Genomic DNA, 25,494 nt, shown 5'->3' with positions numbered 1-25,494 from the left:
ATATGAATGTATATATATTTACAGAAGGATGTAATATACTACATGAAGTGTGATGTACATGCTAATAAATGCATATGTGATATCTTGTGAACAATTTTCATTTTAGTGTTTCGTGAATAAGACTGTGAATATGTCAGTGACTGTAAGCACCTTTCACAAAATAGGAATCTTTGTGCAAACTTGACAGTTCAGAGTTGCGTCCATTGTTTGTTGTGTCAGAGTGTGACACCATCCCTTTCTAATCATGGGAGTGAGTGTATGCTGTATAACGCCACATCAGCAATAGTCCAGCTGAAGGACAATGACCTGTGGTCAGTCGAGTGTGGCCCAAACACATTTGTGACCGACAACATGAGCAACGATCCACGTCATAAGGATACACAATCAGTCCCACAGCCTTACCACCTGAGCCACTCTGTTGACTCCTGGGTACAGAAGTTAAATACACTGCTTGTCTACATTCAAGCAGCCACCCGACGATCATCTAAAGTCAAACATTGATAAAGGGGAAACGTCTTATGGCAGAGAATCATATATGTTTATTTTCGTATTGAATATTTTGAGTTTGTGATGGCGATGTGACACAGGACCAGCTCCTGCTACAAGGCACTGCAATAGGAAGACATGCTTGATAGGATCACTTGGGTGTTTCTAAGATGAAACTCAACTCAATCATCTTGCTAAGCCATTGTGTGATGGTCATACTGAAAATAAGTGCTGCAAGAATGCACCAAAGTTGTTTACTCCCCTGGAGCTGGTAAGAAACTCTAGTGCACACTGATCCTCTGACCTGGGTAATAATGTCGCACTTGCAGCCTGCATAGGGTGTGGACTTGGTCCATTATAAATATGCACATTATTATTATTTTTAGTAGTACAAACCCAGCTGTCAAATTCAATAACATGAAAACAAAGATCAGATATTTTTCAATATCAACAGGAAAATGACTACTGGTGGATTGATTTGGTTGAGAAACAAGTATCTGCTTGGCATCAATACAAACTGACTTGCACATTGAAATTATAGAATCTTTCACTGCTGACTTGGTTCAATTTCCAATTGGTCCGCAGTGCAGTAATTGCATGACATTTCATGCCTTTCACAACTTGGAGTTGGCGCTGGCCTGTTGAACGGCTCCTGCATCAATCAGACTCCTGATGTCCGCCTGGCTGTACCCAGCTTCCTGCAACACCTCCAGTGTGTGTTGACCAATCACAGGCTGTGGCTCCAAGGTGCTGACACCTGGTGTTCGAGACAGAGCAGGTGCAGGTCCAGCCTCATACACACCGCGGGAGTTCTTCAGGAATGTATTATTAGTTTGATTATGAGGGTGAGCAGGTGCTTCGTCCATCTCCAGGATCGGTTCCACACATGCATCTAAATCTCGGAACACCTCAGTCCACTCATCGCGAGTCTTTGACAGGAAGATATCAGTGAATAACGTTTTCGTTTTGTTGCTATCACCAAACTGTGGCACTTTGTCTGGATCAAGTTGAAGGCCTGCAACACAAAGGGAAGCTTCTATCACATCTCTTCAGACTTTCAGTTGTAAAATAAACTTCTCAACAAACACTTTCAGGAAATACAGCTTGCTTTTTATGGGACCATATTGTTTCATCTTCAGTGCCACCTATTGCACTTATGTTAATATGAAGGCAATAACCCATGTACATAGTATACAAAAAAGACCTGATCTATTTCTTTTGAATGACATGTGTAAGTAATATTTCAAATACTGTGTCATACTGTCCAAAGTGCAAAAACAGAGTTTTGTCCAATTGAAGACATACAACATTGGTTATTCAGCGGTTCAGATGATTTTGTCTTTTGTCAAGACGTGCACCTATCTCCTTTTGATTCTCCAATGGGTACAAAATGTAAAGCTCATTGTCAGTGTCATATTGCTGGATTTCTAGTAACTGCCTTTCTCACTTTTTACCTTTGAGCAGTGCAGCATAAAACTGGGGCTCCAAGGCACCAACAGACATGAACTTTCCATCAGCGGTCTTGTACGTCTCATAAAATGGAACCCCTGTGTCGAGAAGGTTTTCTCCTCGCGCCCCTCCCCAGATGAAAGAGTCTTTCGAAGCCCAAAGGAAGTTTGCTGAAAACATCATCACTAGAATTTGTGAACATCTGAGTGAGTGAGTGAGTTGGGTTTAACGCCTCTTTTAACAGTATTACAGTTATATCACAGCGTGTCAGCTTAATGTGGGAGGAAAGCCCGAAGTGAGGCAGGTCTCAGACGTTTACCACTTCTGTGAAACCCACGAGCATGGTATGGTGATGACCAACCTAGAAACATAATCGTGGCGAACCGGGATTCGAACCCACAATCGTGGGTTTCTGGCATGCCCAAGGGACACAACTCTGCATGCCTTAGATGACTGGGCCACCCGTGCCCCCCTATGAACATCTGAAGCATATCAATGATATATACATTCCATTATTCATAATTGGAATTTTGAACAAATATAGAAGTGACAGCGGAATATATCTCAGACACCATGTCACCATGGTCTAGGGAATAGAGTCTCACCCTAGAGAGGGGGAGGTAGGTGGTGCTCTATGCTCAGTCTGCACCAAATTGCAACGATCGATGTTCAAGATATCAATCACTAGAGTGTCTGGTCCAGACACGATTATTTACAGGCTGTCGTCATATAGCTGGAATATTACTGCGTGCAGCGTTAAACAGCAAACAAACAAAAACACAAAAAAACCAAAGATACATAATTAGTTGCACTTAGCGAGATAGCACAAACTTCTACATAAGAACAATTGCAAATACTTGAAACTGCAACAATAGTTTACTGCTGGTTAAATGACAGACAACATATCTAACACCACAGACTTGTAATATAGGTCTGTGCTAACACTGCACACAAATTCAAATAAATATATAAAGAACAAAAATCTAAGGCTAAAAAGAATAATAGTCTTGGTTCTCCGGCACCGCCCGCATCATCATAAAGTTTGCTGCACGTTTCGTTTTTATTTCCATTTAAAAAAAAGAAAAAGAATCCTTAAATATTCCAAGTCCAACGGTAGTCAAATACTGTATTCCAGTACTTTACTCATCAAGGAATACATTTATGTAGGGAGGCCCTTTCCCAGGTTGATTGTACACAACTGTTTATTGAATACACAACTGTTTATTGAACACACAACTGTTTATTGATTACACAACTGTTTATTGAATACACAACTGTTTATTGAACACACAACTGTTTATTGAACACACAACTGTTTATTGATTACACAACTGTTTATTGAATACACAACTGTTTATTGATTACACAACTGTTTATTGAATACACAACTGTTTATTGATTACACAACTGTTTATTGATTACACAACTGTTTACATATTGGTTACATATTAGTTTGAACAACCAAAAAAAAGAAAAAGACACTGCCTGCCTGCACTATATTTTCCAAACCCACTGCCTGAGAACCAATTCTTTTATTTTTTAAAGCCTAACTAAGAAATTTGCTTCACAAAAAGAAATTAAATAAAATATTTGAGAGATTCTGGCCCCATACTGCATGGTGGCACTCACCGACATACGCTGAGCCCTGCACCATGTTAGCATCTACCACCTGGCCCCTGCCGGACCGGGTCCTCTCAAACAGTGCCAGCACCACCCCCAGGGCACATATGAGACCACCCCCAGCAAAGTCGCCCACCAGATTGACGGGGGCACAGGGATTCTCATGCTTACGGCCCAGTGCAGAGAGAACACCTGTGATACAAGAATAATAATCTGCCTGATTGTCATTGTAAATACGACACATGCTTATGGCATACTATATAATATGGCTTTCATAATGGAACAAGAGTCACTAGGAAGATGACATATCCCCCCGGCAGCTGTCTGTAAAGTAACCACAAGTAAATGTGCAATTCTGTATGTAATGTGTCAAGAGTTGAATGTTCTTGAATAAGCATACATTGTTTACCCAAAAAAGATCCACCATGGTCGCATCCATATGAAATGGAAAGTAAAACAAGTGTGTTTCTGTGTTTTTTTATGCAAACAAATGACAAATTACAAGAAAATAACTAAACAAGCGTATAGTCAACGAAGTCGTCTATATCCCCCGCCCATTTTAACACGTTATGGTCCCAAACCAGGTAACTGACCCAACATTTCTCTTAGCCCATGTCAAAATAGTTGAAAGGAAAATTCTAAAATAAACATTTCTAAAACTCCTTAATATCAAATGGCACCATTTCAGTATGTGCTTTATATATAGACATGCAATGTTTGGCAAGGAAATATTTAACAGTTTATTTGTTATACTCCATAAGTGAACCCACCCTATATTAAAACCTAAATCCAACTTGTTGCTATGGCAACGTAAAAATTAAAATTTCTAAAATTCCTAAATGGCAAAAGGCAACACTTCAGTATGTGAATGTGATAGATTTGCCAAGTTTCGATCAAATACACTGAATGGTTTTCGAGTTCTGCCCCTGAAAAGGAAATATTTACGGACGGACAGACAGACGGACGGACAGACTAGCTGATCGCTATATCCCCCCGCATTATATGCCGGGGGGGATAAAACTTTATGGATATATTCATGTCTTTCGGATATCCCTGGTTAAGATCACTGTGTTTGATAGGTGTTCAGTTCAAGATCACATAATCCTATTTTATCATATAACGGGTGGGTTTCTCGGCATGATAAAGCCAACTGATAAAAACGAAATCCACTTTGGTCATATGCGGATAGCGATGCAAATATCAAAGGTCAAGTAGGCACTACTTTCACTGTTTATAAACAAACATGGCGTAACCCTTGTCATTCGGTGATCGAGTCAGAATTAACCATCTGGAGTCTGGAGAAACTACTGGGATGATTGCAATCATTATGAAAAGAACAGTCTAATATACTGAAAACCAATGTCTAACTGTGACGTAGCTAAGGCATTTTTCAAGTTTTGGCAACTTTGGAGATATATATTGCGAAACAATTTAGCGAGGGCACTAGCCAAGCAGGATCACTTTCCATATCTGTGCTTGTAGACCTCTGCGACTTGGAACCTTTTCCACAAATTAAAACAGCTATGTGTACATCTGACTGCACTTCTTAACATTATGACAAGACAGATCGACTGTCAACAACGTCTGACTGTGGCCGTGACGTTTCATAGACTAGGGTTAGAGTAGCTTCCCTTTGACAGTCTCTAGCGGACAGACCAAAGGATTGCCACGAAAGGCAATTACAAACAATTGTTGTTTTGCGTATATGTTGCTTCGCCACTGTATAAAAAACAGATTTCAGTTGGAACTATATTGGCTACTGTCACTGTCCGGCTGACGCATCACTTACCCAGTGACGTATTAAATATTAATGCGCGCATTCCAGGAAAACTCGCAATGTTTCGGTAATGTTCGGGAGAGAGGGAAGATGATTTTGAAGCACAGAATTAAAGAATGACATTATATGATAAAGAGGTTATCACACTTGTGTGTTTGGGGATGGTAAATATCCTGTATTAGGAATAAACACTATGTATTTAGCTCACCAAGGCTCGCTTAATACAATGTTTATTCCTAATGCAGGATATTTACCATCCCCAAACACACTCGCTTGATAACCTCTATGTATCTGCATTGGTAAGAAGATCAGCATTTCCCAGCGGGTTATATGTAGTTTGAACCTTTGTCAGCGGTGTACATTGGTTACTGAATAGGCAATTTAACCAATCAGAAACATGTATCTCAATGCAAGGTGAGATAAAAAGACTTGAACACTTTAAGTTATCATCCAAACTGAACACAACTTACTGTACATTACTGTAGCAGGGCAGAGCTTTTCTAGTTCATGAATCACGGGATTCTAACTTGACCAGCTTTTAACCTTGATTCTGTGATTGAAGAAATATCAAGCATCATCACTTGTTTTCACAAATACTACAATACAGTGCAAGGTCATTGACGCCTGCTGGTCGACACCCAAGGGCATCCAGAAGAATGATAGTGACATGTCTGCTGTGACCACACCTACCTGACGTCGCGATGTAGTTCATGTCATGTCCAGCTCTGTGGGAGAGACTCCCCTTCTGTCCGTAGCCGGTCATCCTGGCGTACACTAGGCCTGGGTTGTCGACCAGCAGCACCTCTGGGCCAAGACCCAGCTTCTCCATCACACCTGCACAGCAGCAGCAATACTGATCAGTGTTAGACACTGGCACTCGTCCTACAGTCCTTGCCAAACTGCCCAATAGTTAATGTATCATAAGGACTTGTAGAAATTTGCCATTTTTACAAGTTTTGCTACATGTTAATTACTAGTTTCTACCGCTGCTGATTGTTATTATTATTACTATTACTATTATTATTGTCATTATTATTACTATAACTATTATACAGTTATATACCGCAGGTATCCAGGTACTAGCATCTGGTCAAATGCGGTTTTATTTGTTCCCCGACCAGTGTATCCGTTTGCATTCCAGTTATCATTCTCAACTCCCTGGGTAGTATACAAACGGGGCTGCCAAGGGGCGCCAGAAGGTTTTTACATCAACTTCAGAAATCGGGTACCCATTCCCTGCTGGCAATATCAACACAACTTGGTGGTTACAGATACATTGGCAATTATACTTTTTATTTCATTTGTATATCATGAGTTATCAACTAATCTCGATGGGTATATGGTGTGATGTACCCCGACAGCTCGACCAGTATCAGGTGTCATTTTGACCTGCATCATCGGCTGAGTCAAGGTCACAAATGATGAAAAAATATTGAACGGTTTATGAGTTATGCTCCAGAAACTAACCCTACCCTCACAGAACCTAAGTCCATCTTGTTGCTATGGAAACATAAAAAAAAAAAAATTCTAAAATTTCTAAATAGCAAAAGGCACCAGTTCAGCATGTACTTGACAGACCTGCAAAATTTCATGAAAAATATTGAACGGTTTGAGTCATGCTCCGGAAACGAAACGTGACGGACGGACGTACAGAGCCCGCTTCTATAACTGCCCGCTCCTTAACCAATCAGAGGCTAGTATTTTAATGTAAGTAAGATAAATATGTATGTATATATTCAAAAAGCATTTACTTTAGGATATCTCAGAGTACGTATTTAAAAATTTACCTCAAATAAACCTGGACTTTTGTCTTTTATATATCTTGCTGCCTGACAACTAAGAAAACTTGAAAAACAAGAAAATAGATTGGTTTGGCTTTATAACATGGAGCCCTTCAACTTTAGCCAAACTTAAACAATTATATTTCTTGTTACTTTTAGATCAAGTTCATATACCGATAATGTTTCTGCTCAATCTCATTAAAATCAGATCATAGTTCTCACTACTGGTAAACAAAGATCTGAGGACATCCCATTACGTGTCATGTCACGACCTTTCATCTGACCAATCACAACATCGCTTACCAGATTATGAAAGTGACAGTCATGATGTAATTTCTCATCATGCAACCTCAAAAGATTTAACATGGGTTTCTCTGAACGCCAGTTACAGGCTTTGACTGAAACCATACAATCAAGGCCATCTCTTAGCTGTTCCAGAATGTTTGTGTGTTTCGTTTTCAAATATTAATTGAGAATTTGTCAAAAATGTTTCAAATTGTTGAAATAGTTTGAAACTAGTGCTGTAAAGCATAAGACAGCTAGCTACCTTCTGATTGGCTTACATCGATTTCTTGTCAGACTCTCCATTGGACGGTCGAAGTTCGCTAAAGGTCGTCTTGACATGCCCCATAATTGGATGTCCTCAGATCTTTGTTTAGTTGTAGCCAGAACAAAGATCTGAATTTATTGAGATTGTCATATGCTCTAATGATGTTGACATGAAGGTTCTGATTAAAGGATAACACACTAATTCACTTCAGAAGAAACAGTTTGCTGTTACACGACTGACCAGCTCAGGCTGACCAGCTTATAGGGTTTGTTATTTCTTGTCTCCCACTCCCAAAAGAACTGCCATGGTTTTGTCCTTCTTGGACACTGAGACATGTCTCACCTGGCCGGAATGGCTCTATAAGCACATCAGCTCTTGAGCAGAGCTTTTTGATCACTTCAATTCCCTTCTGTTGCTTCAAGTCCACAGCTACTGACTTCTTTCCGCGAGCTAAGCGGTCGGAGTCAGAAGGGTTCTTTGCCTGAAAAAAAAAATCCCAACTATAACACCAGGCACACTTGTACGTACACCTGAACTACATCCACCCCAAATATAACACCAGACACACCTTTACATACACCTGAACTACATCCACCCCATATATAACACCAGGCACACCTTTACATACACCTGACCTACATCCACCCCAAATATAACACCAGGCACACCTTTACATACACCTGAACTACATCCACCCCAAATATAACACCAGGCACACCTTTACATACACCTGAACTACATCCACCCCAAATATAACACCAGACACACCTTTACATACACCTGAACTACATCCACCCCAAATATAACACCAGACACACCTTTACATACACCTGAACTACATCCACCCCAAATATAACACCAGACACACCTTTACGTACACCTGACCTACATCCACCCCAAATATAACACCAGGCACACCTTTACATACACCTGAACTACATCCATCCCATATATAACACCAGGCACACCTTTACATACACCTGAACTACATCCACCCCATATATAACACCAGACACACCTTTACATACACCTGAACTACATCCACCCCAAATATAACACCAGACACACCTTTACATACACCTGAACTACATCCACCCCATATATAACACCAGGCACACCTTTACATACACCTGAACTACATCCACCCCATATATAACACCAGGCACACCTTTACATACACCTGAACTACATCCACCCCAAATATAACACCAGGCACACCTTTACATACACCTGAACTACATCCACCCCATATATAACACCAGGCACACCTTTACATACACCTGAACTACATCCACCCCATATATAACACCAGGCACACCTTTACATACACCTGACCTACATCCACCCCATATATAACATCAGGCACACCCTTACATACACCTGAACTACATTCACCCCAAATATAACACCAGGCACACTTGTACGTACACCTGAACTACATCCACCCCAAATATAACACCAGGCACACCTTTACATACACCTGAACTACATCCACCCCATATATAACACCAGGCACACCTTTACATACACCTGAACTACATCCACCCCAAATATAACACCAGGCACACTTGTACGTACACCTGAACTACATCCACCCCAAATATAACACCAGACACACCTTTACATACACCTGAACTACATCCACCCCAAATATAACACCAGGCACACCTTTACATACACCTGACCTACATCCACCCCAAATATAACACCAGGCACACCTTTACATACACCTGACCTACATCCACCCCAAATATAACACCAGGCACACCTTTACATACACCTGACCTACATCCACCCCAAATATAACACCAGGCACACCTTTACATACACCTGAACTACATCCATCCCATATATAACACCAGGCACACCTTTACATACACCTGAACTACATCCACCCCAAATATAACACCAGGCACACCTTTACATACACCTGAACTACATCCACCCCAAATATATCACCAGGCACACCTTTACATACACCTGAACTACATCCACCCCAAATATAACACCAGACACACCTTTACATACACCTGACCTACATCCACCCCAAATATAACACCAGGCACACCTTTACATACACCTGACCTACATCCACCCCAAATATAACATCAGGCACACCTTTACATACACCTGAACTACATCCACCCCAAATATAACACCAGGCACACCTTTACATACACCTGAACTACATCCACCCCAAATATAACACCAGGCACACCTTTACATACACCTGACCTACATCAGGACCAGCTAAAGATAATGGCAGGCATAATTCCATGCTAATGTGCCCAGAATTCTATGAGATTGTATGTAATCTGATATAAATTTTGGATTTAACCCTCTGAGAGGAACATAGGTTTAATGCAAACATAGAGGCTATTGTGAGCTGAGCTTGCTACAGGACACACAATGTTACTCAACTCGGGCTAAGGACACAAGTCACAGGCTGTGTTGGTGGTCTATTTCTCGTTGATAGTGGATCTCGAATGTTTGTAATGGTGTATCAATACAGGTACAAATTCATGCTTTTGACAGTGTGATTTGATGATGAGCAGCATTGTTACAGCTGTCCTTTCTGGCACACATGTTGATATACTGCAACCAGTGTGTTACTCTGTGATTGAAGGCGGAGATACTTCGTCATCCTGGTATTGTCCTTGCACACAAGATGATTGCTGATTGTAAAGGTAATCTTTCTGATGATGGGGAGGCAGGTCAGGAATCATCTTCCTGAGGCAAGGGAGTTAACTGACTGTAACAGTCCAGTTTCCACCCTTGCCCAACTAGGCTGCAATTATGAGGTCATTCTTTGGCTCAGATCATCGACTGGGTGTTGCTATTTTGTTTGAAGCAAATACAAGTGATATGAGAGATGGAATCTGATTGGTCAGTAGGAGGGACTTAGAAGGGACATAAGTAATAATAGCCAGTGGAAGAGCTTTGATCCAACCCAGAACTTTTTGCCTTGTTCAGCAAAGGTGGAAAACATGGAAAATGGACTTTTACAGTCATATAACTCCCCATGCCTTTGGAAGATGGTGAGGAATAGATCCAACATTAACTGCACAGGGACACTTCCAGCACAGGCTCACTTTAGCATGTCTTTGTCTAGATCGAGTATTGGCATTCTCAACATGTTTCAATAGCTCCACAAATACGCAAAATAAATCACAATAATCTCATTCATTTTCAGTTTCTCTCGAACAAATACGAAAACAAATGTCAAAATGCCAGTAGTATGACAACAATACGTAATTACCCTGTGTTGCCTTTTCAGTTTGCATACCTTCACTCATAACTATTTACGGATCGAATCGTTTACAGTGGGTGATCCATTTCTTAGGGCGGTGACCATGGTGATGCTGGGATGTCTTATATGTTTTTAGAAGTTGGAAACTTTGTTCAAGCAAGTTTCCATATAAAAATCGAAATGCGTGGTGTGAGACAGAAAAAGTCTCAAAATGTACTACTTTACCAAGTATGACAAACTAGCGAGTGAGTGAGTGAGTTGGGGTTAATGCCGCTTTTAACAATATTCCAGTTATATCGTGGCATGTCAGCTTAATGAGGAAGGAAAGCCTGAAGTGATGCAGGTCTTAGACATTTACCACTTCGGTGAAACCAACGAGCACGGGTATGGTGCTGACAAACCTAGAAACATAATTGGGGCGAACCGGCATTCGAACCCACAATCATAGGTTTCTGATGCCCAAGGACACAACTCTGCACAGCGAATCGCGGCGCCTAAGACGACTGAGCCACCCATGCCCTCCTATGAACATCCAAAAACATATATTATATGATAAACTTGTCACTTGCCCACATCTTCAAGATAATGTCGTGCAGAAAATCATACATTCCACCTGTTAGATTTCATGTCATTCCATTATTCATAATTGCCCCGACCACTTTTTCTCACCACTCCTTGGTTCTGGGGTTCGTATTGGGTCCAGTGATGAGATCTACACACAATAGCTAGGTCCTCATATGTGTTTCTGTTGGCTGACTTTTCTAAAAACAACACATGACTAGAAGTGTGTAGAAGAGTGTTGAAGTGATTGTACTTCTTACCAAGTCTAAAGTCAACTTTCAGTGATTCCAACTTCCAAAATACAGAGAGAACCTTTCTGGTCAGAAGCAACTGTTAGAATTCCTGCAACACTCTTGGACAACTAACAATATACTCCTCCTTCCGAAATAAATGTTTCAGTCACACGAAACGAGTCATAACCCTTTTCTCAATAGCATCATCTTAATAGTAACTAACTTCCATTCCCTGAATTTCTGGATTCAGCCAGCACCACCCAGCTCTTCCTTCCTGACACATGCCTATAGTCATCGGTCAATCGTGAATAAGACAGACGTTAACAGTGCCATGAGACATGTGGTCGCTGATTACTACCGTTAATATTTGATCCTGGGAAGGCGGATTAGCCATCAGTATTAATACTACTAGATGTTCCCACCTCACCAATGTACAGGCGCCCTATTCTGTTTTATATTTTCAAAGACGTATATATATATATATATATATATACTGATATATATATATATATATATCTAATAACAAACTGATGGATATTACAAACTTATTTTTTTGGTCCCGGTCATTTGCTGTATATATGCTGAACATATGCTTATAACGAACTATGGTTCTAACGAACTAAACTTTGTGGTCCTTTGAGTTTGTTATAACCATAGTTTACTGTATGTGCATTAGAGTTACAACACAATGTGCACAATACATGTGCATTGCAGTTACGACACAATGTGCACAATACATGTGCATTGCAGTTACGACACAATGTGCACGATACATGTGCATTGCAGTTACGACACAATGTGCACGATACATGTGCATTGCAGTTACGACACAATGTGCACGATACATGTGCATTGCAGTTACGACACAATGTGCACGATACATGTGCATTGCAGTTACGACACAATGTGCACGATACATGTGCATTGCAGTTACGACACAATGTGCACGATACATGTGCATTGCAGTTACGACACAATGTGCACAATACATGTGATATTTAGTAAACTATTAAGATCTTCATCAGTGAAATACAACATGTACACATTTTGCAGTAATGATCTGAATTTACTAGGGGTGCAATGAATACACTATGAAGCGAATACGACTCGCATCATGAATATAGGGTAACAAATACGAATATCTATTCACGATTACACTAACATGTCAGCTGTTGATGTATTATTTATCATATTCAGTGACACAATAACATAAATTATTTAACATAGTTTGTTAATTATTTATTTATAATACATTCTATTTACTGCACTTATCCAGGTACTATTATCGGCTCACGTGTGACAATGACCAGTGACCACAATACTGTCAAATTATATATATAGGAGTGTTGCCTTTAAAGAAATCTATGCATATTAGATATTTTTAGGGATAATTTAAGGGACAGGGTATGTAAATGCTCATGGCTGCATATTTAAAAATATTCGATTCTAGTGATCACGAATAACGAATTCAATTCATGAATTGAATTCAAGCCCTAGAAGTTACCCTGTCAATTCTGATGACGTTAGCTCCAAAGTCAGACAGCACCATTCCACAGAAGGGGGCTGGTGCCAGCCCTGCCATCTCCAGGACTCGGATTCCTCTCAGAGCCATGTTGATGCTCCCCTGGGTGGTTTAGTCTGGAATTAAACATAAGTATATGTTAAAACGATTAAGTTCCCTTAGCTGAATTTGACTATTAGATCCATGCCAAAATCAACGACATCATGGAATCCAGCAAGGCACCTCACAATAAGTCTACAGATTAGTTATGTATTGTTGAAGAGAGATGTGAACATTTAGAGTTGAAAAATAAGAAAATGAAGGAAAATATTTGTAGACTTGAAGACAAACTGGACTACCGAGAAAATCAAAGCAGACGATCGAAAGTGATATTTCATGGTGTACCCGAATCTGGACAAACTAAAACCTGGGATGATTGTGAATCGGTAGTGAGAGGAGTCAGGAACTTGAAGATTTTAAGATAGCGATAGATTGAACACACAGTATCATGGGAAGAAAGGTGATGATAGCCTTAATCCCCGATGATCACCAGAGACGAGAAATATTTACATCAGCTAAGAAATAAAAGGGTACATCGACGTAGACTAGCGAAGACTTCTCGAGGAGAGTGAGAGAGAAGAGGTGACATCTGAAATTGATGATGGAGGCCATGAGAAATGACCAATGAGCTTATCAAAGATTTGACAAGTTGTTTATTGACAGATGTGTGTACACCTATGATCTAGACAAAGGTGAGGTTGTTGTTTTGAAGCAGACTGACAATGGGGCAGGAACAACACATGCAGATTCACAATCTGATGTCAATTTCAACGCCAATCAACACAGAGAGGAATGTGGCCGGGTCTTGAGTGACAATGAAATAGACAACACCATGGACTTGTCTATAATGTGTTGGAACGTTAAAGGATTAAAGAAATATGTTGCTGTTGGCAAACATGTATTGAGTAGTGCAACCTTAGCTGACTGTGGTAGACATGGGCCTGGTATAGATTACTACCAAACATTGTTAAGAATGTCTGATGATCTCAAAGCAACGTTACCTACTTATTAAGAAGTTAGATTTAGCATGATGGAAGATATGGGCATCTTGTATAAGATTATTGCTAAATATAACAATGCAAAGAGAAAGACCCAAGCAAACATTATTTCTATAATTGGGTAAACTGTCGTCTGCTCCTGTACTCGATACGTATGCTTCACGTGTAAATACAGAGGTGACTGGACCCGAGTCATGTGACGGAAACAACCCATGTCGGGCCGACAGAGGTAACACAGGCAGGGGTGGGAAATCGACACAGAAGAGATAGGGGTGTGGCCAGGGCCCAGATATACAGGGGGCGTCGTCTGAACCTACTTGTAGTATCATTAATGCTGTGAAACTCATGTTTTGAATTTATCAGGATTGCTCTCAAAGCAATTGGTTTGACAGAAACATAGACCCAGAAACTGAATTTTGATGATACATTCTGCGAATATACCAAATTTATTAAGACAGCAGACAAGATAGCAAATTTTGCCAAAATTCCTTCAGGTGGAATTTGTGTTCTCGTAAAAAAAGAACCTTATAGCTTATGTTAAAAACTCATGGATTACAGCAATTGGTGTATATCTATTACTTGACAGGTCACTGTTTCGACTTGAAAAACACGTGTTATACTGCTGTGTGTTTATTCCCCCTAGAGGATCTACTTGATACAACAGTAATGTTGGATCTTTAAACGGAATATTGCTATTTCAGGACGTGTAATCCTACGTGATGTTGGTGACGTTTCATGCATTTTAGGGGGTGATTTTAATGCAAGAACTGGCAAAGAACCAGATTATGTAGAGGATGATATACTTGAATATCTCCATGGCCAGGATACTTCATACTGGGACTTTCTCTTTGACAGGTTTAATCTGTGTAGATATTCAAGCGATACTGTTCTTAATAACTTTGGAAAATGTTTTATTAATTTATGTGCTGTTTTAAATGTTCACATAATGAATGGCCGCTGTGGAAGTGATTCCAGGAAGGTGATTTTACATTTGTTGGCAATGCTGGGGCTCGTGTTATTGATTACATTATTAGCATCATACATATATTTGACTTGTGCCCAAATTTTGATATTGAGTCACGCCACGAATCACAGCATCTGTCTATCACAATATCATTACGAGCGCTTCATTCATGTGGAAGGCCATGATTTGATAACGCCTACCATAGTCATTCCATGTTTAACTGGGATAACAGCAAAGCAGACATTTTCCAAGAACGGCTGTTATCAGACTTTCGCATGCCTCTTAAATAAACTATTGATTCTGTTTTTACAAATATTGATGAAAGTGTATCGTTATTTACAGGAGCTATTGGATATGCAGGGAATGTAATGAAAAGGGAAGTAACTCCTAACAGAATAAGTAAACATCAGTTTGACTGGGAATGTGAGTTGTTAAAGAAGGAAAGATGCACTCTTTTGAACCATTTCAGGAAATTAAAGGATAAATACTCATTTGCTAAGTACACTGATTCGAAAAATAAGTGTAAAGCTACTTGCAGAAAAAAGAAACAAAATTTCATGGACAGAAGCAGACAAGGTGAGGTGAAATGGGGTTTAACGTCGCGTCCAAGATTATTGAACTTATATAGCGACGTGCATGCATGTGTGTGTGTGTGTTTGACTGCTTGTACTAGACCGAAAAATAAGTGTAAAGCTACTTGCAGAAAAAAGAAACAAAATTTCATGGACAGAAGCAGACAAGGTGAGGTGAAATGGGGTTTAACGTCGCGTCCAAGATTATTGAACTTATATAGCGACGTGCATGCACGTGTGTGTGTGTGTTTGACTGCTTGTACTAGACCGGACTGATGCCGATTTATAGTGCTAGCTCACTGAGATACCATGCTACAGTTTAACATGAATACCCCACTCAGACACAGTATACTGACTCCGAGCCGACCAGTCCTTGTTTTAGCCCCTTAATGCCGAGCGCCAGACAGGGTAACAACAAGTACCATCTTTTAACGTCTTTTGGTATGACGCGGCCAGGGATCTAACTCTGGACCTTCCACTCTCCGGCGGACGCTCTACCACTAGACCACGGAGGCGGTCAGAAGCAGACAAAAAACTAGAAGAAAGAATCAGCTCATCAAAACAGTTCTGGACAACTTTGAAAAGCATTAGCAAAAAGAAGGAAACTAAAAGTAACATAGAAATGCATGAGTGGTTTAATTACTTCAAAAATCTTTTTAGCTGTGATGATTCCACAAATAACTTGCAACGGAAATATTACATTCCCCAATCTCAAAGAAGAAATTAAATCTGCTATTCAAAATCTGAAAACTGGAAAAGCCCTGGAATTGATAGACTTATAACAGAATATATACTCTCTTGATAACACCCTGTCGTATTTGGAAATATTATTCAATACAATAATGGATACCTCTTACTTTCCAAAAGATTGGACACTAGGAACTATTGTTCCAATTCACAAGAAAGGCTCGGTGACAGCAGAGACCATATAATAGAGGGACGGCCCTCTAGCCTATGCGCGAAACCATCAGTGCTATGGCTTGTACTGCGCAGCCTGTCCGGAAGCGAGCAGAAACGCGTTCACTGCAGTCATCGTTGTCGCCTTTTTTTCCCATGCAAAAGATATATTTCACAATACATATTTACACTCATGTATTTCTTAACATTGTTAACATTACAACTGAGATTTGTTGGTGCCCTAAAGCATGTCGTTGTCAGTGTATTTGATGGCTGTGATCACGCTTTGTCTTTGTCCGAGAGAACAAAATGGCGCACATGTAAAATCGGCAAAAGGGCAGATTTTGATTTTCAATAATGACCTCTAATTCGCAATGAAAGTCCTTGGTTACCAAGGTGTATAAGAAGGAGATATGTTAAAAATTGGCTTGGTGCCATTAACAAATTTAGGGCAGATGTGAAATTTCAGAATTTGACTCCAGAAATGGGACTAAATCTGAATTTTCCCAAAATAATTACACCCCAACTCTTAATTTTCGCATGCTTTCAGACGAATGTGTTCCTATTATCGGTCCTGAATTAAAAAGTTTTACATTCATCACGATTTCCCCTTTGGCTTGGTACCAAAGTTATTAAGGTACGATCCGTAGTTTTTTTGGTATGATTTTTGGCGCAAGGCCATATTTTACGTCACATATTTTAAGTAAATTACCATATAGCAGACGACATAACATGAATTTTGTCTGTGATTATCAACCACATATATCGTTTGAAACATTCTACAATGTGACTTATAGTGTATGATATTAGAATTGTTTTTGTAAGACGCGTATTTTTTTTACCACTGATTTCGCCATTTCTTCGTAAGTTTAACTTTGTTTCAGTTAGGCTTCTATCACATATCGCTCATATACTACATACTACAATACTACATATTTTTTATCTTCTGTAGATTTTGTCTGTATTAATCATGACTACATTTAATCAATTATTTATTTTATGCCGTGTAAATATTGATTATGAAGAGGGATTATATCGGCAGTCATCGGGAGAGAAGTTCGAGACAACAAGGTCGAAGGTGTCATTCAGTAAAATAAATAGATGGTCTATGGTCCTTTTCTATGAACAATACATTTACATATGTCAGAGTTTGTGGTGTTTTGTTTTGTTTTAATAGTAATAGTTGCATGCCTCGTTCCAGGTTAGAGTTTAAAGTTTGTTTTTCATTGATCAGATATAAATAGAAAACTATGATGAAACAATTTTGAAAACTACAAACGTTACAACAGTTTACGATATACTAGCATATATCTGGTACTATGCTCGTTGAAGCTATATTGTTACCTGAAATACCTAATTATTTGTATGCTGAAATATCAAACTAATCCGGTAATATTAAATAACGATTGTAAAATTACAATCGTCCTCTTTGCTTTGGAATTTAACAGTAGCCTCCCTTTGAAAAAAACCCAATAAGGTTTGCTTCCTTCGAAGCACATTGTCGGACGCATTGAAAATTCATTGAACAACGCTCGTAGTTTAATGTGTATTTTAAATTCATTGGAACTATTAGCATTACAAAATAGTAGCGAATTTACATGAAATAAAAACATTAATATGGCGTCATTTGTTTCTGGCTAATAGTAAAGCATTTACACCAGGTGGTGATCATGCATTTTTGCAAGTAAATCTAGTCTGGACTTATTATAAGATATGAAGTTAATCTGGAGATATATTTTGTGAACATCGGGAATATGGTGATATGTTACAAGTGTCTTCCTTGCTTCTGGATGAGTTTTATTTACACTTCCTGAGTTCCTGTGCAATTTACCGGATCATAGTTTTCTGTGGCGATCGTAGTAGATTTGGTATATTTGTTTATATATATAATAGTTAACAATTGCAGCATAAAATGAGGGATTATTAACTGATTGTTAAAACAAATAGAATACATTATAAAATACTTTTGATATCGGAATGCCCTCGAAAACTTACGCTTGTGGACAGACGTCATATTTTCATTTCCTATCTTTTTCTTTGAGTGAAACCTTTTGGGAGGTATTTACCAACGGCTTGGTAGTGGTAACATCACTGTCATTCTATTTAGACCAAGAGTCATCCGAAACCAACCCCTGATCGAAGAATGGGAATTCTTCAAGTGGCATATCTAGGTCCAAGACGAAATCGTCCCAGTGAATGTTGTCATCCATGGCTGTGGCGAATGTAAATTGAAATAAATGTCCCGAAAGACACACATGTTCATCAAACAATTTGCAGCCAACTGACATGTGGTAATGAGAGATATCATAAAAAATCTTTGTAGTCCGCTAAGAGACGTCCATTTATTCGATTTTCGCTGGTCGTAGTCGGAGAAATCTCGGCTAAGGGAATTAACTCTTACCCCGGATATTATGTAATATTGTTTACGTGGTTACCAGAATGGTCAGTCGTGAATGTCTGCGCATCTATTGCGCATCTGCAGCGGTACAGGGAGGTTGACAGCAGGGTGTCGGGGTGTATCAGTTACATGCCAGACCGTAGCGCTGATGGTTTATGATAAACTGTTGGTGAGGGCCGTCCCTCTATTATATGGTCTCTGGTGACAGGTGTTGAAAAATATAGGGGGATTACACTTACCAATATATTCAGCAAGATGTTTATTAGCATTATCAATAAAAGCTTGATATTGTTGTCATAACGACTGATTTACGACAACCATTGTCTGAAGCATGGACTCAATCCAGGATATATATTGTGTGACTGTTGATAAGTGCAACCAGGTATGTTTGATCAAAGCCAGTATATTAATGCCAAAATGTGTCTTTCCAAAATATATTTTTATATGTGCAATATACTCCAAATTACATCTTTAGTCATGCTAGATCTTTGAAGTTATTGTGTAGGGAATCTTTGAAATGTCTCCAGGCCACGGCAGACATATAGATACAGCTAGGGCCCAGACAAACCTAAGCTGTAGGGTTATCGAGTCACACCTTAAAGCTCGACTCGTAATTTCAAAAATCTAAACAACAAAATTTGTCTTTTGATACAAGTTATTAATGTGCACAGTTTGGTACAAAATTGAATGTATTGTCTAGGACTTTGAATTCAGATTAGGGATATTCTTGGGTGAGCCACCCCACCACATATGTATATTGTATTTCAGTATGAAGTAATTAACAGCACAGCAGTATTCAGCATTTCAGAGTTTTGATGTCGGAATTAAGGATTTTTTTTCTCTTGGGCATCACACCCACAATATGTGGGCAAGCTCCGTCAAAGACACGGGAAGAGCACCCATTGTACTTAAAAGGGCAGTAGTACCCACAAATACTGTTTGAGTCACGCGGTAAAGTTAGACTCCTGGTTTCAAATTTCTTTATGCGAAATATTTGCTGAGATGTTTAATTTGTACTTTTTATGACATTACTCATTATCATTATTCGGTACTGAGTCACACCGCCAAGCCAGACTCCTGAATTCAAAGAACCTCCATGATATATTTATTGAATCTGTGCAAAGCAGTAATCACCTTGTAGTGAAATTGCACACTACAAAGATCACTTGGTTAGTTTTCAAACTGGCACTAAATCAGATTGGCTAGATGATTACTTTCAAAAGTACATTTGACTCCAAAGGCAAATTACCCTGTAGCCATGTCTCCATAACTTAACTGTCATTAAGTTTTAGGCGCTAATCCCAGTTGTTAATCCTCACCAACATTTCATTGTATATTGACTGACAGCAAACCTGGGCTACTTTATCACTTCCCGTTCATTACTGTTATTTATAGTATGACATTTATTGCCTTAATTGTTCATCCCCTAAGCTGTGTCACCCCCAGGAGTCCCATGTCCAGAGCAACGTCATTGTCTTTCCATTGTTGTTCATCACTAAATATGTGCTACCATTACACTGTTACTTGGGTGTTAGTCAAGCTTGGTATTCCGAGCATGGGGTATGGACGACCTCGAGCAGGATGTACGCTCATCACTGTGTTTGTGTTGTCAGAGCAGGAATTCCACTCATTGTGCAATTGTTGTGTACTGTTTACATGTTGTGCATAAAGCGTTCCGGGACAGTGATGTCGATTTTCTCCTTTATTTCCCCCCAGAGCTATTTCCCCGTCAACATGAGCGTTGACTTTGTGGTTGAATACACTTGATAAGATAAGGAAGCACAAGCAGGTTTTCGACAAGGTTACTCTACCACTTACAATATGTTTATCCCCCAGGCTCTTATATATATTTATATTCAACGTAAACGTAGAAAATTGTACGCTATGTTTGTAGACTTTTCTGAAGCATTCGATTCAGTCTGTAGAGACAAATTATGGTATTTATTTAAATCACATGGTGTCAGTAATAAAATGGGAAATTTTTATGTGGTATACATAAGGAAGTTAAATCATGTGTTAAGCAAAAAGGCATGTATTCAGATTCTTTTGTATGGATGTGTATTAAGCCCTTTCTTGTTCTGTTTTTTTATATTATTATTAATGAGCTTTCAGCCCAAATCCAAATAAATTATGATGATGGTATACAATTACATCCTGAACTTATAAAAATATTTATGTTACTATTTGCAGATGATATAATCATGTTCTCAAGTACAGTAAAAGGTTTACATACTTTGATAAATCAGCTAGAATTGTATTGTGATATGTGGGGACTTAATGTTGTTTTAGATAAGACAAAAATTGTTGTATTTAGCAAAGGAAATATGCTGTCAAAAAACAAAAGGTGCTACTTTGGGGACAATTACATACATTTATATATGCATGCAAAAGATTTCTTGGTGTTAACAAAGTACATTTAATGTAATGGTTTATGGTGAATGTGGTCGCATGCCCTTGTAAATATACCACAATAAAAATATCATCAGATATTTGTTAAAAATACTAAAAATGCCAGTAAGTAGATTGCCCCCAAAATGTTATAATATGATGCTATTGTATGAAAAGAATGGAGATCAAAATTGGGCATACAATGTTGAATGTCTACTGTATAAATGTGAGATCAAAATAGGGCATACAATGTTAAATGTCTACTGTATAAATGTGAGATCAAAATTGGGCATACAATGTTAAATGTCTACTGTATAAATGTGAGATCAAAATTGGGCATACAATGTTAAATGTCTACTGTATAAATGTGAGATCAAAATTGGGCATACAATGTTGAATGTCTACTGTATAAATGTGAGATCAAAATTGGGCATACAATGTTGAATGTCTACTGTATAAATGTGAGATCAAAATTGGGCATACAATGTTGAATGTCTACTGTATAAATGTGAGATCAAAATTGGGCATACAATGTTGAATGTCTACTGTATAAATGTGAGATCAAAATTGGGCATACAATGTTGAATGTCTACTGTATAAATGTGAGATCAAAATTGGGCATACAATGTTGAATGTCTACTGTATAAATGTGAGATCAAAATTGGGCATACAATGTTGAATGTCTACTGTATAAATGTGAGATCAAAATTGGGCATACAATGTTGAATGTCTACTGTATAAATGTGGGCATACAATGTTGAATGTCTACTGTATAAATGTGGGTATGGCTACATCTGGGACAACCAATGTTTCTTAGAGAATCATGCCATGTTCATATCGGAAATACGGCAGACGCTTTTTAACATGTACATTCAAACATGGAAATCTACTGTAAAAGTTTCTAGCAAATGCGAATATTATAGATATTTTAAAATGCTAATATGCTGATGTAAATATAAGAAAATGCAGAATATCATTAACACAATTTAGATGCAGCTGTGTGTCATCGATCATGTTGATAAAGAGCGATTGTTGCTATGTTCCTGTCAGAAATGAATGAATGTTGTTTCATGCCCCTGTCAACAATGAATGTTGTTTAAGTTTTTCCCTGTCAGCAATGAGTGTATGTTGTTTTATACCCCCGTCAGCAATGAATGAATGTTGTTTTATACCCCAGTCAGCAATGAGTGAATGTTGTTTTATACCCCAGTCAGCAATGAGTGAATGTTGTTTCATGTCCCTGTCAGCAGTGAGTGAAGGCTGTTTTATGCACGTCAGCAGTGAGTGAATGCTGTTTCATGTCCCTGTCAGCAATGAGTGAATGCTGTTTCATGCCTGACAAAAGAGAGGCAATGCTGTGTCATGTCCCCGTCAGCAATGAGTGAATGCTGTTTCATGCCTGACAAAAAAGAGGCAATGCTGTGTCATGTCCCCGTCAGCAATGAGTGAATGCTGTTTCATGTCCCTGTCAGCAATGAGTGAATGTTGTTTCATGTCCCTGTCAGCAATGAGTGAATGCTGTTTCATGCCTGACAAAAGAGAGGCAATGCTGTGTCATGTCCCCGTCAGCAATGAGTGAATGCTGTTTCATGCCTGACAAAAAAGAGGCAATGCTGTGTCATGTCCCCGTCAGCAATGAGTGAATGCTGTTTCATGTCCCTGTCAGCAATGAGTGAATGCTGTTTCATGTCCCTGTTAGCAATGAGTGAATGTTGTTTCATGTCCCTGTCAGCAATGAGTGAATGCTGTGTCATGTCCCCGTCAGCAATGAGTGAATGCTGTTTTATGTCCCTGTCAGCAATGAGTGAATGTTGTTTCATGTCCCTGTCAGCAATGAGTGAATGCTGTTTCATGCCCGTCAGCAATGAGTGAATGTTGTTTCATGTCCCTGTCAGCAATGAGTGAATGCTGTTTCATGCCAGTCAGCAATGAGTGAATGTTGTTTCATTTCCCTGTCAGCAATGAGTGAATGTTGTTTCATGTCCCTGTCAGCAATGAGTGAATGCTGTTTCATGCCCGTCAGCAATGAGTGAATGTTGTTTCATGTCCCTGTCAGCAATGAGTGAATGTTGTTTCATGTCCCTGTCAGCAATGAGTGAATGCTGTTTCATGCCCGTCAGCAATGAGTGAATGTTGTTTCATGTCCCTGTCAGCAATGAGTGAATGTTGTTTCATGTCCCTGTCAGCAATGAGTGAATGCTGTTTCATGCCCGTCAGCAATGAGTGAATGTTGTTTCATGTCCCTGTCAGCAATGAGTGAATGTTGTTTCATGTCCCTGTCAGCAATGAGTGAATGCTGTTTCATGCCCGTCAGCAATGAGTGAATGTTGTTTCATGTCCCTGTCAGCAATGAGTGAATGTTGTTTCATGTCCCTGTCAGCAATGAGTGAATGCTGTTTCATGCCCGTCAGCAATGAGTGAATGTTGTTTCATGTCCCTGTCAGCAGTGATTGAAGGCTGTTTCATGCCTGACAAAAAAGAGGCAATGCTGTGTCATGTATCTTTCAGTTGTATTGCTGTGTTTTGTCATAATGAGACCTACTAGTAGTTGGTAGCACAAGCTATGACCAACACGGTTGGGGTGCATAAACACTTGTCACATCTTGTGGAAGCCCTGAAAACCAGCAGTTGGGGACATAAGTAAATTTGAACTCGACCCAGCTCTTGGCAGCACAGTGTTTCTGAGAACGAAACCTATTTTAGGATTGTGTCACTCCAATTAATTGTTCATTTCTCCAAGATCCTCGCTGTATAACTTCATCATGGAAATCCTTTAAATACCAAGTCAAATATTCATCTCTTAAAAAGACCATGGACTACCCAACATCGTGTGGCAGTCGCATTTCTGTGAAGTATGACCTGTGAATTTGTTATGAATCTGTCTGGATACTTTCAGTGTGTAATGGATGTGAATAATTGTATGCTTGATCACGTGATCTCAGTTTTCATACTGAACGGCTATAAACCTGGAAACCAATGTCTGAACATTATAAACAGAAATCAAATAAACAGCTGGACACATTGGTCTACCACTACAAGTTAGTTATCTCATGTCATCAGTATGCATTAGCAACAACACCTGGAATATACTCACTTCTGTAACTTCAGGTACTTGGTCTCTGTGGTCCTAATCTGTGGCCATGTTTGGGGTACTTTGAACTCGAGCAGACGCTCACCTGAACTCAACGTGCCTGGCAGATTACGCACAGCGCCTTCCTCATTCGCCTGTGTACGGAGCTTTAGTCAGGGTCACTAACCCACACACGTTCATGCGTTTGCATACCACTACGAAATGACTTATTCTTTATTTAACCATATTTATATTAAAACAACTAACCATTATGTGTAGTTATAAATAAAGTTGACAAATATAAATGAATAACATCTTCTTTGTTATACTGTAATAGCGACGTATACTTTATTTTACCTTTTAGGCCCATCTGTTTTCAATGCTTCTGTCGCCAACAAGAACATATTTTTTCTATTACCGAAATAAATTTACTAGTCTGCCAGTAAACTGTTAACTCGAAATAGCTCACTTATCTTTATGATTGGACATGATAACAGATTTATGTATGGACATTATCTTGCGAACACTCCAAACATCAGGCAAAATCACTGCACTGTCGAGAACCTTGTCAAATATCAATTTAAAGAAATAATGAAATATTCCCCAAACATATATATTCGGGAACAGTCAAAATCGAATGGAACTATTCCAAGGATATCTGTACTGTGTGACATCTAGCTTCTAGTGATATGCAGCGTCTAGTGATATATTTAGCTTCTGGCGATATGTAGCACCTAGCGATATCAAGCGTCTTGTGATATATACAGCGTCTCTTGATATCTATAGCTTCTAGTAAGGCTGGGACGGGTAACTAGGGTACTCGGGTCGGTGGACCCTGGTACCCACAGGACTACCCGGACCCGTGGCTAGTCACGTGATATATATGGTTTGATGACAAAAACTCACTATAACTCAGTGGTTACGCCACAAGTCCCTAAT

At 39.2% G+C, this 25,494-nt stretch overlaps 1 protein-coding gene across 2 annotated transcripts; it reads right to left on the bottom strand.

Moving 5' to 3' along the window:
• Positions 1-527: 527 nt before the first annotated feature.
• On the bottom strand, positions 528-24,693 carry LOC139458685 (alpha-methylacyl-CoA racemase-like). Of its 2 annotated transcripts, XM_071240102.1 has the most exons (7): positions 24,580-24,693; positions 13,212-13,345; positions 8,006-8,144; positions 6,023-6,166; positions 3,565-3,747; positions 1,941-2,105; positions 528-1,501 (listed from the first exon to the last, which is right to left on the bottom strand). In XM_071240102.1, exons 2-7 carry the CDS (start codon positions 13,317-13,319, stop codon positions 1,101-1,103), a joined length of 1,140 nt encoding a protein of 379 aa, XP_071096203.1. In that variant the 5' UTR covers positions 13,320-13,345; positions 24,580-24,693; the 3' UTR covers positions 528-1,100. The 2 variants fall into 2 exon arrangements, with proteins under 2 accessions (XP_071096203.1, XP_071096208.1); XM_071240107.1 differs by lacking the exon at positions 6,023-6,166.
• Between the last annotated feature and the right edge of the window lie 801 nt (positions 24,694-25,494).

The sequence above is a fragment of the Haliotis cracherodii genome, unplaced genomic scaffold (genome assembly GCF_022045235.1).
Source record: "Haliotis cracherodii isolate W230 unplaced genomic scaffold, xgHalCrac1.p SCAF_1, whole genome shotgun sequence".
Taxonomy (NCBI): Eukaryota; Metazoa; Mollusca; class Gastropoda; order Lepetellida; family Haliotidae; genus Haliotis; species Haliotis cracherodii.
This window is presented reverse-complemented; position numbering and strand designations above follow the sequence as displayed.

Bases quoted from the DNA above. Each gene is read 5' to 3' on its own strand.
- LOC139458685 (XM_071240102.1), bottom strand. From the start codon at position 13,319: ATGGCTCTGAGAGGAATCCGAGTCCTGGAGATGGCAGGGCTGGCACCA. The intron at 8,145-13,211 runs GTAACTTCTAGG...TTTTTTTTTCAG, and splicing joins ACGTCATCAGAATTGACAGG to GCAAAGAACCCTTCTGACTC. The intron at 1,502-1,940 runs GTAAAAAGTGAG...TTTGTGTTGCAG, and splicing joins TTATGCTGCACTGCTCAAAG to GCCTTCAACTTGATCCAGAC.